This window comes from Pecten maximus, chromosome 19 (genome assembly GCF_902652985.1).
Source record: "Pecten maximus chromosome 19, xPecMax1.1, whole genome shotgun sequence".
Taxonomy (NCBI): domain Eukaryota; kingdom Metazoa; phylum Mollusca; class Bivalvia; order Pectinida; family Pectinidae; genus Pecten; species Pecten maximus.
The window spans coordinates 7,104,024-7,125,673 of NC_047033.1; the positions used below are offsets into that span (position 1 = coordinate 7,104,024).

The following is a 21,650-nucleotide window of genomic DNA, read 5'->3' on the forward strand; positions in this document are numbered from 1 at the left end:
TGAAATGTTTTGTTGTTTATCCTGCTTTGAAATTCAGCTAACCAGCAAATAAGTGAAAATCTGAGCGGATCCCATACGTATACTTTATTTTAGAATTGCGAAACAAGTTACATATATACTGTATTACTTAAATAAATCACTCTTATTGGCCGGAAGCGCGCGAGAGGTCTTACTGTGGGAGGAAACTGCAGTACCTGGTAAAACCCACACTGTCGGGCAGGTGACCCCGTGCCTTTTCAGGTCCGATCGGGAAATCGAACCCCGGCCGCCTAGGTGAAAGGCACGTGTGTTACGACTGTGCCATCCTACCACCCATTTTCACTTCAATTGTTTGCCTAACATGTACGTCATCGCCGTAACTCTACGGTTCGGTATCTGAACAGGAACGTAAATGTTACTCATGAAATTTAGTTCAACATGCGAACATGATGTCCTCGGAAGATTTGTCCCACACAAGAGCTATTAAGTACAAGAGGCCCATGGGCCTTAACGGTCACCTGAGTTTTGAAATATCTAAGTTGATATAATTGACCCTTTTTGGCCTTCGCCCATTAGCCCAGGAGGTCAGTCAATGCCAACATGTGCATACCATCGAGTTGTCATCCCATGCTGATAATGTTCATAAAGTTAGAATGATTTCAAATAGATATCAAACAAATGATAGTCAAAATTGTGATTTCCCTATATATACTATAATAAAGTTTACCCCCTCCCCAGGGGCAAACATGAGATCACGTGGTCATGAAATTCACAACTTTGATAAAGTACCTTAAGACCCTACTATCTATGAAGAGTATTTTATTCTACCTTATTTAGGTCTTGAGAAGAAGTTTCTTGAAATTTTAGTTAATTTGACCCTTTTTAGCCCCACCCATAAGCCCCTTGGGTCAGTCATTGCAAATCTACATGTAGTTTACAAGAGGCATATCATACTGATAACTCTAACTAAGTTTGTATTATTTCTATATAATGCTAAAAAAATGTGATTTCCCTATATAAACTAAAGTAAATTTAACCCCCTCCTTAGGGGCAAAAATGAGACACCAGGGTCATGAAATTCACAAATTTAGTATAGGACCTTAAGAAGAGTGTTTAATTCTACCATATCTGGGAGTTGAGTAGAAGTCTTTGAAATTTTAGTCAATTTGACCCTTTTTTGGCCCCGTCCCTCAGGCCCCTTGACGGTCGGGACCATATCATTAACAATTTCGCTTTTCCTTTGGCCACGTGAGCTTCCTGTCATCATTGAAGTCGACAGTGTAAATTGTTTAGGGACTGACGGTGAACGTCGCATGACGACGGACAAAAGTCGGTTAGAATAGGTCACTTGACTTTGTCTCAGGTGACCTAAAAATTTCAATGAAATACCACACAGACTAGAGGCATTTGGAAATGCATTGTATGTAGTGCATGTATACAATAGTATTAGACATTTGGTAAAACTGACATCCCCCTATGTTAAATTCTGGATATTGATCTACGGACACTTTTGCGACAAGGAATCTGGAAATGAACATCTCGAAATGTGAATAACTTTCTGTGCGAGATCCTCGGAAGGTTTGTCACGGTTTGAAGTTGCATAAATCACATTCTCCAACAAAGTAACGTCCTATTCATACAATGTTTTCAAACCAGTGTTTGCAAGACACTTTCTGATTGGATCGGTGAAACATCTAATCAGGCAGCGCCTTACAAACATGAGTTTGAAACCAGCATACTCCCGTGACGTCTCACGTGGGGAGTCTAGTACAGGTATTAAGTCGTTTGATAAAAACCGAGTCTGAAATACTGTCTTTTATTGTCAAAACACAATGGTATGTTTAGGGCGTTATTTAAAAAAAAGAGGTTAGTTGAGAATATCAAAATGATTTAGGCATAATTTTAAAACGCGATTAAAAGTGTATAATGTTGTTTTTTTTGTAATTTTACCATGACCTGATAATCTCGATAGGGAAGTTATTTTCCTTAAACTATATTACCTCGTGGTGTAAATACCCGATTCAATTGCCTTTAATTGATTTAACCCACCTCTGAAATGTATATAATGCTGTAATTGCATATACAATATATATATATATATCTATACATTGGATATGCACAAATAAACAAAAACACATTACAACAAGAAACGCTAATAGACAATTTGAAGGGCTTTTCACTACTTAGCGCAAAAGACCTAAAGGCTTATTTTGAAATATAATGGAAATATATTGAAAGGGGAGAGATATAACTCGTACATGTCGTGTATCCATCATCCGTAATAGCGGACTTAAAACTCCTTAAATAAATAAATATCAATCATTGTGATATCACGTTACAAAATGACTGCTATGGCTGCCATGCAGAAGATTAAAACTAAGAAAAGTTCCATCAATAACAAGACATTGTCGATTATCCGTATTTAACATTCCTATCAATTTACAGCTAAAAGGCACCAGCAGATTTGGTGAAGAAGTTTAAAATGAGATTTTCAAGATGGCGGCCAAAGCGACCATCTTTGATTTCGCACCGTCCCGAAAAATAACAACACTTACAGTCAGGACGATCTCAGGATTATTTCGAGTAAGGATGAACTAAATTTCAATGGAGGAACTTGAGTAGAAGCTTAAAATAGGTGTTGTTCAGGAAACCCATTATTGCGCAAGCAAATTGATCTGAAAAATAACAACTTGTTCAGGATCATTTCAGGATCATTTCAGTCTGAACTAAGTCCCCTGGTGCAATTTGAGAAGTTTAACATGTGAATCGACTGCATTGTCGACATTGCCAAAGAATAAAAGGAAATTTTCAAAATGGCGTATCATGTTGACGGCAAATGTTACCGAAAAACTAGACATCAAAATCATTGGAATTAATTATCGCATGGATAAAAAATTCTGATAATAGATTAACTTCGCTCAAGAATTTGAGATTTTTTATTAGAACTATTTTGTAGAACTGTAACACACGTAGAAGAAAGTAAGCCTCAAATATTTCCTACCAATAATATATTGCATGAAAATGTAGAATATATGGTTTTCACGTTATGGTTTGCTGAATCCCACGTGCTGAGCTTGAGAAGAAGTTAAATGTGAATGGTTGGCCGACCCAAAAGATCAAAGAATTTCTATCATTTTCAAAATGACGTTCCACATTTACGGAAAACGATACAGAAAAACTGAAGATATAGAAAAAAATGATTAAAAATGAAGATATTTTTTTAAAACAGACAAAAGTTAGCCCAAACAATATTCTACAAATAATGTAATTGCATGAATCCTGTCATTTCAACGGTTTTGAGTAATGGCCAGTTAAAACTTTTTATGTATGAGTATCGGTTACGGAACCGGTACCTGTATCAGTTATTTATGACGTCATTGCGGCCATATTGGATTGTTTGACATTCACCCATTTGACTTATGCCATATAACATAAAAAAATAGGTTGACACACCTCTTACCATTTTGGAGCAGTTGTTAGGACAAACAAAATACAGAAGAAGAAAAAGAAACGAAACAGAAGCTGTAGGTCATAGTGAAAAATCCTTATTAATGTCCTAGTGAGAAAAAAAAAAGAGATTTTTCTGTTTACCCATTCCATATTATCAGAGGCCTCTATAGAAAAAATATCCACGTACATATCTCATAATAAACACAGTGGTATCCATGTGTTCGAGGTACTAGGGCACTGGTGCTACATGGGCCGCATGTAACAAGAGGAACCCGGCCTTAAATCTGTTCCCCGTGCCGCTTCTGGCAGATCTAGATCTCCCCCGCGTGTACAACACGTGTTGCGCGAGCTAATTACCATTGCTGTACATCCTATACACGTCAGATGCACTCATATCATTAGGCTACAGTGCTGTGTGTCGTGATTAAATCATCTTCCAGATCCTTCAAGGGTTCGGTATTGAGTTACATGTCATTTATTCATTCGCTGTATAGGTTTGTAAATGGGAATCAAACGGATGCACTCTTCGTGCACATATACTCACAGGGCGATCCCGTGATTTTTGGGGATCGGATTGATACTAAATTTTTCAGTCCTTGGGGGTGAGACAGGATGATCTCAAACCGAGGATGGAGATTGTCTCATTCCCAAGAGGAATGATTATTTTTCTCATACCCTGTTTACTGCATTTGTATGTAATATTGACATTACATCAATTCACATCAATCTTTCTCATCCTTGGCAATGAGACTAATAGAATCTTTCACACCCTTGGGGTTGAGACAGGGGAATTTCAACCCGAGGGGAAGATGATTAAACCCCCAACAGGCGGTACCAGGGTATCGCAGCATTTTAGCCTGTGACTAGTGTAAAGGGAGGAGTTAAGTTGTCAAACACCAGTATTGCCGAGTGTTTGATAGCTTAATTATCTTACCCCGAGGATTCCCCTGGCACACCCCCAAGGGATTGAATGATTATTTTTCTCTTACCCTGTTCACCCTCTTATGCCGCGACGTCATGGTATTGTTGAAGTGACGAAAAACAATTGTTGAGAACGCGAAAAGAGCACGTGTTGCATGTCTTTTCCCTAGGGTGAGATAAGAAAATATCACCCAGATAAAACTGCGGATATCTCTGTCCAGGGTAAGAGAATACATTAACATTAACGAGCGTCGGGACAGAAAACGTGATTAGTGTCGGCAAATGATGGGTTTCTCTGCTGCAAGGCTTTTGTAAATAGAAATTGAAAGCTTTGGATATCGTCGATGCCGTAAAATTTGTTATTACAAGAATGATAATTAAATTACAAAAAATTCAAAAAAAGATTCACACCACAATTTTTTTTATTTGTTATATTTTTCAATACAGTGACAATGATATCTCAGTCAAACTTAATAATAATCTAATTACTGAAACGATTTGTTTTTTATATCACTTCTTTTACCGTACAGATTTCGATAAGGAGATTAATATCACTAATGACTTCAGAAAGAGAGTTATTATTTCATTTAATAACATACCGTATTGCTATAACGGAAAAGGGGAAGTGAAATTGAAGCTGATAATAGGATAAAAAATGAGACAGAAGGAAAGAAAAGATAATGACAGATATCAAAATACGCATGTCATGGAAAGTTGAAGGTAAGTCACGTGATAGTTACTGAACAATTCAAACTTTATACTAGAGGAAGAAGAATGTGTTATCAGCCTTATTCGTGTCAGGTTTTCGAAAAAGTCGATTAATTCAATCCATTTCTTCCATTCATTTACAATAAATTGTAGACACGGTTCATCTTTTCCATAGGAAATACCTTTTTGAACCTCTTATCTTATATAATTACGTTACAAGAGCAATAACAGATATTGCCATGTATAGTTTTGGTTCTGTAGGTATCAGATTTAATTAGAAGAACACTTTCATCATCAGTGCTATTATAAATGCCTTCATTTAAGAAATAATTGTTATTTTTTGTTGTTCACTGGTGTATGAACGGCATTTTTGACAGATATTTCAACATGACGCGCGTCATGTTGAAATATCTGTCAAAAATGCCGTTCATACACCAGTGAACAGCAAAAAATAACAATTATTTCTTATATTTACATTTCAAAACTATTTTTCAACGTCATCTTTGAAAAAAATCATAAGAAACAGTATTCTACGTTCGTTATACGTAGTGACGAAACAGCTGAATGATCGATGTAACAGCGTAACAGAAAGTTCCAATTTGGCGGGAAAGGTAATCAAGTACACAAGTACACAAAATATAGTTCCACACAAATTCATTATTTTAATCATCATGAAAGAAAAATATTGAAATGTTGTCTTCAATTTTACAATTATTAACAAGTTTTAAAGTTGATAAAACATTATTTCATGTGTAATCAAACGCGATTTTATATTCACACTTCTGCATTCTCAATGTTGACGTTGGCACCGTCAACAATGTACTGTATGTATTCATGCGCGGCAGGTTAATTGTTCACCTAGGAATGAACGCTAATTGTGTTAGTACCTTCCTATAGAGAACACACAGTGGAAATGTAAATATTTCATATTATTCCAAATAACAATTTCTTTATCAATCTGTATGTAATAGTTAGTTAATCTAACAACCTAACAAACAAGGCTTGCCAGAAACATGTGGACTTCTTCACATTCCCAGAACATATGCCAATTGTCTCCATTTCTCTATTACAAAAAATACAATTAGAATTGTTTTATACGCATATATAAGGTTATTTTGTTAGAATCTAGTGGTTAACCTTAAACGGTAGCTAATTGAGTTTTGAATCTTAAGTTGTTCGAAAAGGAACGTTGTATTTCTTTCCTATTTCTCAAATAAATAGAGTCAAATAATCAACGATATTCCCTCATTTTTGAGACCAGTTATGCTAAAATTATTTCTCAAGAGTAAAAAGTAGAAGTCCTGAATCCCCTTTTTAATATTTAGTTCAAGATTAAGATCAATGATTGGGAACGTCAATGTTCTACTTGGAGATGTAAAAGAACCCAAACATTTCTTAATACTTCGGTTACTCCATAACACTATTTATAACTGATTTGTTATTGAACCAAACACAGTACATAATTCATAGAAATTATAAAAAGAAAAGTTTAATTGTCTTTTATTAAATCCATCACTATGCTAACTCTTGTTTTGATTCATTTTTCGTAAAAATAAAAAAGGCTTGTTATTTACAACAATGATTTTGTTACACCATAATGGAGTTATAGCAGTATCTAGCTTCCCTTAAGGAGATGGAGGAATGCCTGAGGGGTCAGATTCGTTAGTATGACGTCCAAAGTCTCCTGATCGGAAAATAAAAAAATGTTGTACTCCCTAAGATAATATTTTGTCATATCTTGATTTCGCTGTCCAAGACAATCACGGCCCCTGTGCAAGAGGAAGCAGAATGTTTGTAAACAATGACACGTATAAGTATTTGTATTGTAAGGATCCCTTAGACGCTTTACTTTTTTTATTATTTACTTTTGTTTTCAATATAAAAAGAATGGAAAGGACCAAAATAACAGCCAACCCCGTATTTGATCCTACTTAACCCCTCACAGGATCCTAACCCAATGTTGCCTCATGATCATATGAAGCTAACCAAAACCTCACAGGATCCTAATCCAACGTATCACATGAAGCTCATCAAAACCTCACAGGATCCTAACCCAACGTTGTATCACATGAACCTAACCCACCCCTTACAGGATCCTAATCCCCCTCATATGATCCTACCAACCACTGACATGACCTTGACCAGCGTGATCCCTACACTACCCCATACCAATGTTGTATTCACCATGATCCGACCCACTCCTAACTCCCCGACTTAGAATGTCTGGTACCCCCTCCCCTCCTCCCCTACCTTCCCCCACCCTCCCCCTCGATCCGGAACATGTGGTACGCGGTCGGACCATGTGTATAGACACTCGTTCACGCTGAGAGATAAGCTATATCACAGCGAAAATATCCTATTGGTATGTATTACTCAGCACGTGACAGCGCGTGGTCTCGTGCGTTATCAGTACCAGCATCTATTGGGCATGTATAGGTAAAGTACAGTCAGCTTAAAATGCGATTGTTCTGATCAGGTTCAAAACCATGGCATGTTCAAATGGTAATACATATTCTACAATATGTAAAAAATTCAGTTTCTCGATTTTCTTAACAGGAAAGTTGATATGATGTGTTTAGCCATTCTGGAAAACAATGACGAAGTAACATACACTCTGTAAACTGGAAGCTCTCTATCCCGTGGAAGCGTTTATTTTTGCATGTGTGCAAGAGGGCTTATGTTACCTGCTCAGTAATACCACGTGACTATAGGATATGGCACGCGTACATTTTTGAGCTTTTGTATATGATGCTGGTGAAATACACGTGGATTAAGATGTATGTGTTGAAATGCTGTTATCGGCGACGCTATCTTGTTGATCCAAAAGCTATGAACAGTATTATGCAGCTTTGAATTTTTTCCCAATATTATCGTCCGTCCAAAGTTATCGTAAATTATTACCATGGAGACAACGACACACCTTGTGAAATTTGGGGACGAATGCTTAAGGGACAAAAACTATGACATGGCGATCAGTGCATACTCGTCTGCTTTAAACAAGGCTGGTCATTCCAATTTGACGGACGTACTGAAGAAGCGGTCGAACTGTTATTACCAAGTCTGTAGCTACGAATGCGCTTATGACGATATCATTGAAGTTCAAAAAACATTTCCGAAATGGATTGCAGGATATCGTTATGCAGCGAATTGTTTAACTAATTTAGGAGATGTCGAAGGCGTATGTGATCTATACACAAAAGGTCTTGAGTCGAACGGTGGAAACATAGATCTCAAAAATGGTCTAGCAGATGCAAAATCAAAAATAGCAAGAGAAAGTACAGAGGCTGTCAGTAATAACCCATTAAGTCTGTGCAAGCTTGACTTTTATCCTGGAGATGACGTTCGCCTCAAAGAGGAAAAGGAAAAACGTGATGCCATAGAGCTTGCGCAGTCGCAAACAGAAGTGCGTTGTATAAAAGACAAATCTATTCCGGAACTCATGCGGTTGTCATGGAAACATAAACAAAATGGAGATCTAGAGAAAGCGTCGGAGAGTCTATTTTCAGCAGTACTGGTAAAGCCGGAAGTGACGTGTTTGCGACAGGTACTCGGTGATATGTACTTCCGCCAAGACAGGTACGAAGAGGCTTTTAGATGTCTGAACCCAATACCATGTGGTGTGAGGTCGTTTGACACTTGGATAATCGGAGGTTTGTTTAATTCTTTGAAAAAATGAAAAATCGAAAATAGTAGTGGGGAAACTTTCTATTTTTTTCTTAATATTACTATATTTTCCTTGTAGTTGCTGCTATCTATTTTAAATGCATGTTTGGACGTAACCTACTTGTTATTTCTTGTAAGGTGCTACTTTTATATATAATAATAGCATATATATACTATACATGTATCATCATAGCACGGCTGTGGAATGTTTTCATAATTTCATTCGAAAAAAAAAATCTATAACAATATTTCCCCCATATTCCTGTCACCAGTGTTATGTCACCAATATTTGTTTTAGGGATAATTATTTCAATTTGATTAGCTGATACATGGCCGGAATATGCCACCATAGATCGACCATTAGTGAAAGTGAGTAAATTCGTTCTACCCTAAGGGAGATAACTCGTGTGACTATCTGTATAATAATATGCCCGAAGTCTGCATACATGTACTTACTAGTTATACTGTTTATTTTGAAGTAAACATGTGCAACAAGCAAACTGTCAGAATGAACAATAATTGTGTCATAACTAAGTATATTGTTTAATCTCTGTAATAAATTGCCAATCACAAACCCTTTTCTTTTTAGGTAAGGTTTTGCATGAGCTTGGACTCCCGGTCTCCTCGGAGATGTGGCTCCGACACGCCGAGAAAGTTGGCGGTAAACGAGCTGAATTGGCCTCGGTATTATTTCAAGATGTCCGATCAAAACGTTTATATAAACACTTAACGACGGGCAAGAATGTTGAAGTTAGATTCACAGAGAAGGGACGAGCATTGTTTGCCAAAGAAGACATTGATAAAAATATATTAATTTTTGACGACAAACCAATTTTGCTGGCACAAACTAACGACAGTTCTGATATCAGAGCCTGCAGTAATTGTGCAAAAACCTTGGAAACAGCACAGGAATATTTTGGTAAGGACGTTTTAGATGGCAATCAAAAATTAAAAGAAATTGTTGAAACACACTGGCCAAAATTTGACATCATATCATGTTTGCATTGCGATCGCGAGTTTTACTGCAGTGACATCTGTCGGAAGTCTGCTTGGGAACAGCATCATCAGATTCTGTGTACCTCCGTCAATGAAAGTGTGAAGAAGTTATATGACGTATGCGACAAATATAAGAAGTTGTTGGAATCAAATCAACGAGTATGGGAAGGTATGTGGACCGCCGCGTTCAGTCCCGTGCTTCTTGCGCGACTTTGGGCGGCCATAGTTTGTGAAGCTAAACGACAAGCCAAGGAACGGGGAGCTTCTTTTCCGGAAACTCGGGATTGGATCAGAGCTAAATTGCCATACAGAAGGTAGATGAAATAGCAAATTTGAAAATAGTAATATATATATATCTAAATATCAGTATGCTATGCAATAAAGTATCAATAATGTTTTTGAAAAGACAAATTAAAATATTCAATATATTTTAAAATGCTACCTAGTTGCAATCAAGCAGATTACTGATTTGAAATGGAAATTGTACATGTATTCAGGCCTCAATAATATCAATAACTTCGTTTGTGAACAAATTCGTATACTGTACATAATTGTCCTGCCACGTTAGAGGTTTGATACTGTAAACGGCTATATTTTAGCGGTTATTTCATTTTAGATGTTAGATACTGTTAATGGATTGATTTTAGCGGTAATTTTATTTAGAAGTTTGATAATGTAAACGGATTTATTTTAGCGGTAATTTTATTTAGAAGTTTGATACTGTAAACGGATTTATTTTAGCGGTAATTTTATTTAGGAGTTTGATACTGTAAACGGATTTATTTTAGCGTTTTTTTTTTATTTTAGATGTAATATACTACATGTAGTAACAGATTGATTATAGCGGCTATTCCTTTTGAGGGGTTAGATGCTGTAAACGGATTTATTTTAGCGGTAATTATATTTAGCACTCTAAGTGCCGAAAGCCGCTGATCACACCACACTTACATGTGCATAAACTTTTAAGGCAAGCAATCTAATTAAAATTAAATGTTCATTATCCACTCCGTAAACACCGTGTGTATAGTACACATGTAATTCCACTTAGATTGCATGTCGCTTATCTAATTCAATTTGGTTACAATTTGATTTCGCCAGAAATAGATACATTGGTAAATCCATTCATTCTTCAGTTGAAACAAAAACAAAGTTAATGACGTTTATAATTAATAGTACAATGGTCAGGATGAAATTTGAAGCGAAATGTTTCAAAAGAAAACGGAAATTCAGTTTATATATTACATGTTGACCGGCGTATTGTAAGGAAGGGGGGATCATACAAAACAATACAAATATACACCAAAACATAGCGGATGTCGACTTGTAGGAATGGCCACGATATATTTACATTTTGGTTCCAGCATGGACAAAATAATACTGCTATAAATGTGAAGTTTGTCATTGTTTTGTGTGTGTTTTATCATTATTTTTGATCACATTTCAATGGCATAATACCCTTTTATTTTCATTTGCCTGTTTGCTGTATTTACTCGCCTGTATATTTCTTATTCATATCATGTTTGACAAAGAAAGAGAAACAGATGAAATACATGTACAAGTTTCTCATGTAAAATAATCAACGAAAGTGAGAAAATCAGAGTTCTTAATGTATTTTGGATGCTTATTGATATCCCTACATGTAAATGTCCTTATTTTGTGGATGTGACTTAATCCAGATTTGACCTAGTTTTGTACGGCGGGTGTCGTCGTGACCTAGATTAATATGACAGGTGTCGCCGTGATCTAGATTAGTATGGCGGGTGTCACCGTGACCTAGATAAGTATGATGGGTGTTGCCGTGACCTAGATTAGTATGGCGGGTGTCGCCGTGACCTAGATTAGTATGGCGGGTGTCGCCGTGACCTAGATTAGTATGACGGTTGTCGCCGTGACCTAGACTAGTATGGCGGAACACACGGTCCTATTTATTTTTTAATTATTTTTTTTTAATTTTACCATACAAATCTATTTCCCCCTCCTTATCAATTGGGAATTATAACTACGATTCTTTATTCTGTCGGTATTCTCTATTGTTTTTCCAACATAATTTCCCCACATTTCTTTCAGCAAAGTGACTTTTATTCATTTTACTACTGTAGACATGTAATGTTGAGATCACCCTACTGCGGTTGTTCATTTAGGCAAAGTTTAAAATAATATATTTTCTCTCCTCTAAACTATGAAAATGTTAGCATTCAAATTCAAAGTTGTATGTTAATCCATTTAAAATAAATCTATTAATAGAAAACTCTGAAATCATTTGAATTCAAAATTTTAATAGCCTTGTTTCTAAGTTGAGATAATAAGTCGCAGATTCACTAGATGTAAGAACATTGACACCAGCTTGTAAATTTGTAAAGCAGAAGAGGCGAAATAAAATCAAAAGATATCAATCAGATAAGTCTAAATAAATGTATATCGATTAAAATAGAATGAAGGTTCATCTACATCGTCTAATAGAACGTCCAGATATTTGTAAAGTTTTAAAATTCTGCTTCTTTTTTAATATAACTCCTGATACATTTTAATGCAAAGCATTGTTTGTATAAGGAATTAAATCTTGGAGTTTACTAAGTTTTTCATCACTTTTACCTATTTCAGGATTTTCTTTTTTATAACCTCACAAGGTACATATTCACTCATTAAATTTTGCTGATGCATTTTGTTTATTTTCAGGTTTTATTTCAGTTTTGTACTTCGGAGGTTAGTTCCAAAATTGTCGGCGTTGTCGGTAAATTCCAAGTTCCTTGTGGTGTAACGACCCTCCATCTGAGCATGTGTGAGGTGATGTACGTCTGAAACATCGCTTTGGCTTGAATTATCGTCCCTTTGTAAATATAGTTATCGGACCTACCTTCTTGCTATTTGTAAAAGTGTAAATCATGTATCGTTTTCCCTTTAATTCCATGATCATCACACTGCACGATATCCAATATCCTATAAATCAACAGAATATCCATCGATCACACTCGTAACTTCTCGGCAGATTCCGTACCTACATTATGAAGGGTACCGGAAATAGCCGAGTTTAGCCGAATGCCTTCGATTAGTGTGCATCTAAGAGGCCATGATTTCAGTTTTTGTCATACTGCTGACAAAGATATGAAACAATAGGTAATGTATCAGACGTTACGGATAATTCTGTGTCATACCTATGAAACCCACCTTTCCTTTTTCATAACGCCAAATTATCTCTAACAGATAGATGTATTATAGTATTGATCAATATCTACCTAACTTCCCCTGAAACTTACATATGTAATTAACATATTTCTTTCTCTTTTTAGCGTTGCCCCTTGTGCACCGTTTACCAGTCCTCTGTTTCTTACTCATTATCCTCTTTAGATCGATTAGAAATAAACTTCTATTACCGATCAACCAATAATATCGTATGCGTCCAAAATTCATACTCATACTTGTAGAAGAAGAATCCCCTGACGAAGTTGTATACAACTCGATAAAAGTACAAGTTCAGTTTAATTCGCACTTCATTAACAGATATACCCTTTTCTCAACTGTTACATTGAAATTATACTTTGCTTCTTAATTCCTCAATTCACATAGCAATTTTTCTTCTTAGATCAACGCATGTTAAATTATATATACAAACTTTTACAAAAAATAGCTTGCTTTGCCTCTTATGAGAAATGTCGCTCGATCGCCGACTCTAGATTTTATTTCATTTTGCTAATATAATTTTCTTTTATTCGATCAGGTACATCGCATTTGCGCAGTGCAGTTATGCGCAAATGGTGCCAGATATGGTAAAAATCATGCGCGAAATATTCAGTGACGCAGGTATCGGACTTGTTATGGATATTTCTGAAAGAGAATTTGATGGTCGTTATTTTCAAATTGCTTGTAACGTTCAAGCTTTCTCTGACCCAAACCCTCCATTCCAAACTTTTAAAAGGAATATCAAAGCTGCTGGACTGGATGCTGCACGGTTCATGGCTCCCGAGGAGAAGTTCGCTACATTCGGTGGACTATTTTGCCTTCATGCAAGCATGAATCACTCTTGTGATAACAATGCAGAAATCCACGATGGTTCAGCTGGTCATAGACCCGGCGTCCACGTCATAGCAAACCGGCCAATCAAACGAGGCGAAGAAATCAACATCACCTATATCGACACTACAATGTCGCGCCAAAATCGACGAGCTTGGCTCATCCGAGCATACAACTTCTGGTGTCTTTGTCCACGATGTCGTTTCGAAGGAGATGATAGCGGATTCTGTACGAACTGCAACAAGCAAGCGGCTAAAGATAAACCCTTTTTGGGATGTGGAAAATGTCGTAGTGCCTGGTACTGCTCTCCACAATGCCAGAAGTCTGCTTGGAAGCGAGGACACAAACTTATTTGTCGTAAGTATATCTAATGGTCTACTTCTATTGTGTGGTGATCTGGCTTTTTATAATCACGGAATACATAACATTTCTCAGCTTACTTAAATTTTATCAGTGGTGAGTTCGTTTGACTCGAAAAAAATCCATTTACTATTTTAGAAAAAAAATACTATATGATATAATTGCATGTGACACATTGCCAATGATAATATAACAAAATTATGTGTGTACATTGTCAATGAAGACATAATGCTGTGTGTACATTGTCAATGGGGACATTATGGTGTGTGTACATTTTCAATGAGAACATTATGATGTGTGTACATTGTCAATGAGAACATTATGGTGTGTTTACATTGTCAATGAGAACATAATGATGTGTGTACATTGTCAATGATAACATAATGATGTGTGTACATTGTCAATGGTAACATAATGATGTGTGTACATTGTCAATGAGAACATAATGATGTGTGTACATTGTCAATGAGAACATTATGATGTGTGTACATTGTCAATGAGAACATTATGGTGTGTTTACATTGTCAATGAGGACATAATGATGTGTGTACATTGTCAATGAGGACATAATGATGTGTGTACATTGTCAATGAGAATATTGTGATGTGTGTACATTGTCAATGAGGACATAATGATGTGTGTACATTTTCAATGAAAACATAATGATGTGTGAACATTGTCAATGAGAACATTGTGATGTGTGTACATTGTCAATGAGAACATTATGATGTGTGTACATTGTCAATGAGAACATTATGGTGTGTTTACATTGTCAATGAGGACATAATGATGTGTGTACATTGTCAATGAGGACATAATGATGTGTGTACATTGTCAATGAGGACATAATGATGTGTGTACATTGTCAATGAGGACATAATGATGTGTGTACATTGTCAATGAGGACATAATGATGTGTGTACATTGCCAATGATATAACAACAAAATGATTTGTAAACATTGCTAATGAGAACATCATTATTAGCTAATTTAAAAAAAGTAAAACAAGTTAGATTGTTATCATTGTTAATCGGATGAGTTGATAAATTGTCGCTAATAACAGTTTTGGTCATGCTTAATCTGTTAAATGTGGGCTGTTGTTTCTTACTAGAACTGTTTTCAGGTCCCTGATTTTTATACATTTTAATTCTAATGGTGAACACATATAAATTGTTATAGTCTTTTACAACATAAAAGTGGCTTGATTTAATCAAAATGATTTTATGATGTATATTTCATATTGTTGTATTACGATATACATATTGACATGTCTCTTGTACAATAAATCTTAAACTTGTAGTGATAAAGTAATTATTATTATTTTTCAGGTAAACGATGATAAAACAATGGTTTCCTGATATCGAGGAGTTATGTAGTGAGTACTGTTCTTCTGAAGGACATATCTACACATTGTTTGTATTTTGTGATTTCATAGTACTTTGTGTGATTTACTTGTGTGGTGATGTCTGGCATATACAAAATGTTGAAGCTTTTATATTTTGCTCATATTCCCATATATGATTGACATTAATTTATTTTTGATTGATAATATGTAAGCTTTGAATTTAAGGATATTATCACGGGGCTATGGTCCCGTGATTTCTCAATTCGAAATCGCTACCCTCTGTTGTGCACCTTTCAAAAGAATGAAACAGACTCTTTGCACGTCCAGGTTCTAGCTTTTATTGACATTAACATAAAGTATATAGTGACAGGAAACGTATGCATAACGCTTATACCATTGATTAAAAGGTAACAAAACGATCGACTTTATATTAATGATTTACATAAGAACAATTTATCTAACAATATTAATTGATACTAAAACAATTACTCTACAGTGTTGATTGGTACTGAAGGAATTACTGTTACAATATTGACTGATAATAAAACAATCTAAGATAAATAGCTAAGTTATCTATGTACATTAATCATTAGATATAATACTTAACATTGGCATGGCCTTACCTTTCAAAAGAATGAAACATACTCTTTGCACGTCCAGGTTCTAGCTGGAGTGCGGGTCTGCTCACCGCCGTTATATACCAAAATCAAGCATTCCATCTGGTTGACATATTTGGGTAAAGACAACCGGTCAACATTCCAACTGATTGAAAAGTTGCGGAATACAAATGGTTGACCAATCGTCTTCTTAAGTCGAGACCTGGCTTTACAAATTTGGTCCCATGATGGGAGCAGCTACATACGTCATGAGCTGTGTCCGGAATCAAGGAGGGGCCGTGTGCACCTCAGTCCAGCGTGATCACCTGTTAATTGTTCAGCGTGACCTTCTGGGTTAGATATGCTAGTCTTTGAAAGCCGATTGTATAATCGTCTCTATATTTATTTCGGCCAAATTGGCCTCTTGTTGGTAATTAGTTCGTACTGTAGTTTCAGTGTCGAACCCTGATATTCTTAACAGCTTCTCCCGGACATAGTGTAAACACTATATCGCTCAATGAGCTGGCTGGTAAAGTAATTACCGTTATTGTAGTACAGTCAATACTGCTTGCCATTTCACTTATATTTAGGAATTTTATATTTCACTTATATTTACGAATTTTCTTCGTAATAATATCCTTAAAATATCTTTACAGTATAAACAAACAATACTCTCTTAATTTTCTTTATTTTAACTTTTGAAAGACAAAGAATGGATTTATATGACAGAATGGCATTTTAGGTCACCTGAGACAAAGTCTCAAGTGACCTTTTCTAAACGCCTTTTGTCCTTGTCGTGCGTCGTGCGTCGTCCGTCCGTAACAATTTACATTTGCGACTTCTTCTCCGAAACCGATGAACAGAATTAAGTGAAATTTTACAGGAAGCTTCCATGGCTAAAGGTCAACCACAATTGAGAATTGTATGGGCCCAAGACCCAGGTATCAGAGGGGCGGGGCCAAAAAGGGTCAAATTGACTAAAAATTGAAAAATCCTCTTCTCAACTCTTAAATAAGGTATCATCAAATACTCTTCATATATGGATGGTCTTTGCCAAATCGTGAATTTCATGACCCTGCGTCTCACGTTTTCTCCTGGGGAGGGGGTAAACTTTACTATAGTTTATATTTTATGATTTCTATTGGAATTCATTCTAACTTTGCTAACATTATCAGCATGGGATGGCAACTTGATGGTTTGCACATGTTGGCCCTGACTGACCCCCTGGACTGATGAACGGAGCCAAAAGGGGTCAATTAGATTAATTTAAATATTTCAAAACTCAGGTGACCGTTAAGACCCATGTTTTGTCGAGTAATTATTACAATAAGGATTTCTACACTAGAATACCACAGCAAATAAATGTCTTATTGAAACGCCAAATTTTCGACAGTTATTGGGAATAGGGCTTATTTTGGAAATTATGTAAAATATATCATTAAATAAATATTTGTTTTGTTAAACATTTAATAATCGGAATTTAATCGGGAAATATTATGGTTGGTTAAGCCACACCCCTTAAACAACGATTTTTTAATAAACATTTGGAATGTTACCAAAAACTCCCGCATTTTGTAAAGATGTTTAATACAAAATATATTAATATCACCACGCTCCATCTGATAAAGTACCAGTACTTCTTTTAACTATTCAATATGATTGAAAATTGCACGCAAGTATAAGGGTCTGTACATCATTCTGTTCGGAAAGGAGAGAAGAAAATTAATATAATATTTTCTTACCCTGAGCGGTGATATTCTTCTTGTCTAGACAACCAAGAATTGTACTGTTATCAGAACTTGTGATCTTTAATACCTTAGAGGGAGAAAAGAGTTTCTCTTTTTTATAATGTATCCTATTTATCTTAAAATTCGAATTACTATTACTGGATTATAAAGTATAATGTTGTAGATGTTGTAGTTGTAGAATTGATTGTTGAAGAATGACGAAGTTGTTGATTGTTGGTTCCTCTGTTTATTGGTGTAGGTGAAGGTATATGTTGTATCTGTACGGTGTACGGCTAGGAGTGACGTATCCGTACGGTGTATGAACGATTTTATGCAATACGAATAAAAAAGTATCAGTAGAACGTAAACGAAATCCTTCCGTAATATTGATAATCATACTTTGATATTTTGAAATTATTACAATAATCATTGTCATAAAATATTACGAAAAACTAAAATTTCATAAAAATACTATAATGTATCACTATAAACTAGTGTCTCGGCAATTACAAATGAACATCATGTTTAAAAAATACATATAAATGACAAATTATATAAAATGTACATAACTGTAAGGATAAAATTACATTTATCATTAAAATATGGCAACTAAGAAATTTATACTGTAAAGAAATATGTAATATTAAATTAATGGTGAATATAATATATTTAAGATTACATTTTAAGACTTTATTTGATCACGGTGAAGAGTCAATTAGTAGGAATCACAAAAGGTCTTTCTAAAGTTGAAACAGTTCTTGACACGGACCGAAATAGGAAAACATCTAAATCGACATTAGTTGAAACAGTCCTGCGCTGCAGTTAATGGCATAGATGAAACGTTAATGAGTTATTGATTCTGTTGTACAATCAACTTTTCTCTCAATAATGATTTCACGCTCATCGATTAGGCTATGAATATATGGCGATAAACTATGAATATTTTCAAGAAAGTTCTAGAAATAGAAAAATAATAAATATAAATGAAAATAGTGGAATGTCCGAATAAAGTGAACGTAGTTTAAATCTTCTTCCATCATAAATCATAGATACTGCATCGGGTGTTCCCATTCCGACGAATCCATAGTAGTTGCAAGGAAAAGGTCATATGAGTACGGAAAAACAAATAATATTATGTGGATGTTAAATAATCTCACGTCATTCCGATTCTTGAATATATAATGGAAGAGTTTAAATAACAATAACGACTCTGTATGGACTATGTGGGCAAACTCTCCATTGTAGATTGTAATATGTAATAAACAACCTTTGAAACGACGAAAAAATCTCTCCGAGAGATGGCGTAAGTATAACAATCTGAAACTATAGGTGACATGATGAGTCATTAAACATAATAAAGTTCATAGTTATTTATTTAGATATAATTGAATTAATTTTATATTCATAGATTGCATAGTTTTTATCCGCCGATAATTAAATAAATATACATACGAAAAAATTGTCAAATGGTAAGTGAACGAAAATCACAGTCACATAAAGATGAAAAGTCAGTATAGAAATACACAAAGTTGAAATTAAGTGATGAAAGTTGTGCATGATATGGAAATTCAAACAATCCGGTATCACAAATCCTCTTCAATTTCTGTGGGCAGCCTAATGGAGGTGAGACGGGGATACTCACTTGCTGGTCTGTAGGAAGTCGACGTTGTAGGTTTGGTGAACTAGATGTTGGACGTTGATCGGCTGAACACTGATGTTTGATGACACATTGTATGTCTTTCCTGTTCGGTATTATTTTTGGAAGACTTCATGGGATTAGGATTTAGAGATTTTGTAAATTTGTTGCGCTTCTTTCTTTTCTAAACACATTTGTACCAAATATAACCTAAGACAAGTATTATCATAGCAACACCAATAGAAGTATAATAGAAAAGTTTCACGATAGTTAGTAAAGCATGGGTTCTTAAAGTTCAATATACGATGAAAGACGTCACTGGTAATCAGTAAATTTCGCTATTATTGAAATATTCATAATTGTGCTCTGGTTGTTTTAAAATGAAAGGTAATGAATAATTGCTCGATTGAGGTAATCTCGCACATACACTGTAAGGCAGAGACCAATAAAATGATGAAAATACGAATGGTCCCAGAAATCTTACTTTGATGTGCTGTGTTGATGTGGTGCTACAGATAAGGAAATATTAATATAATATTCATCAGTTTAATCCTGACATTAATATGCTTCGGGTATTTCCAAATCGTTTGTTGTGTAGTACTAAATATCATGAGTGTGTGTAATACCACATCACTTACTTCGACTCTGACATATAATGGTAGAGCTTCATTTTACATATTTATCCCCATGTTAAAATCACGTGGGCAAAACTCTCCACAAAATATATGAAAATAGGACATAAATGTTAACACGAAAAACTTAGTATTCAAGGAACATTTATGAGGATGAAATAGCCAAAGCCCAAATAATGGTCAATTCACAATCTATAAAATATTTCAAAGTATAATTGCCTTACAGCAATATGTAATAGTTTGATTGATGAATTTTGTAGATCTCTCATTTTCCATTTGTCTTTCATGTAATTATAGGGAAATCAATTAAACCAGGTGAGAGTTTAAAACTATAAACATTACTACATTTAGTACCTTTATTGATGTTATTGTGGACAAAAATGAAAATAAGAGATACATATTCTAAAATATGTTTTTGGTCATGATTATTTGTATCATGTGCCTGTTTCTCAATGTCTTGTTTCCCTGGTTATGTTACCTGTGACGAGGGCGTGACCTAGAGTGATTAGATGAGTGTTGATGATGCTGTGCTGGAGAAGTGTAAATGGAATGCCTGCTGTGCCCCTCGTGGTTTCTTTTGGACTCTGGAATTGTGTATAGAGGGATTAGGTAATAAGGCATTTCACTGGTAATTATGATTGTGCTGGTCATAATTATGAGAATGATGTCGATGTGTCTGTTAGAGTATTGGGAGTTATGGTCAGTATGAGTATAGTGTGTGCTGTGATGTTTGTTAGTGTATGGGTGACCGACTCCTTGAGTGCTGTCTTTTTTATATAGATGCATTTTTGTATTTTCGTTTTACTATTTCTATCGGTTTTTCTTGTCTCTGGGGCTGTGAATGTTTTTAAAAAAATGATGTTTGTTAAAAAGAACATTTTTGTTCTTGCGAATGTAATGATAAAATAGAAATCCAACAAATCAACGTATCTTAAATCTTTATCCGTGAAGTGGTGTCCTTGCGTTGTGAGTCCAGTTTGGTTTGCCACGGCACCAATAAAGTATGATTAATGTTGTTGATGTTGTAGCTGTTGAGCTGATTGTTGAAGAATGACGAAGTCGTTCATGACTGGTTCCTCTGTTTATTGGTGTATGTTGTTTACTCGTGCTGTGCACTCGTGAAAAATATCAAAATATTAGCCCCACTCGTGAAATATATTTGGTATTACTCAAGACACTGTTAGATATCCTCTATGTATCACTATAAACTAGTGTCACGGCCATTACAAATGCACATCATGTTTAAAAAATACATATAAATGACAATATATATATAATGTACATAACTGTAAGGATAAACTTACATTTATCATTAAAATATGGCAACTAAGAAATCTATACTATAAAGAAATATTTAATATTAAATTAATGGTGAATGTGATATATTTAAGATTAAATTTTAAGACTTTATTTGATCACGGTGAAGAGTCAATTAGTAGGATATCACAAAAGTTCTTAAGTTGAAATAGTTCTTAACACGGACTGAAACAGGAAACAATTCCACTTGAAATTATATGTGAAAGTTCTGCGCTGCAGTTAATGACACAAATGAAAAGTTAATGAGTTCTTGGTTCTGTTGTACGATCAACTTTTCTCTCAAGAATGATTTCACGCTCATGGATTAGGCTT

General features: G+C 35.1%; 1 protein-coding gene across 2 annotated transcripts; it reads left to right on the plus strand.

Annotated features, from left to right (window-relative positions):
• The first annotated feature begins 7,535 nt into the window (after positions 1–7,535).
• LOC117317831 lies at positions 7,536–15,847 on the plus strand. Of its 2 annotated transcripts, XM_033872778.1 has the most exons (5): positions 7,536–8,708; positions 9,311–10,031; positions 12,394–12,420; positions 13,433–14,082; positions 15,414–15,847. In XM_033872778.1, the coding sequence occupies exons 1-5, from the start codon at positions 7,961–7,963 to the stop codon at positions 15,422–15,424; spliced, it is 2,157 nt and encodes a 718-aa protein (XP_033728669.1). In that variant the 5' UTR covers positions 7,536–7,960; the 3' UTR covers positions 15,425–15,847. The 2 variants fall into 2 exon arrangements, with proteins under 2 accessions (XP_033728669.1, XP_033728670.1); XM_033872779.1 differs by lacking the exon at positions 12,394–12,420.
• The last annotated feature ends 5,803 nt before the right edge of the window (positions 15,848–21,650 follow it).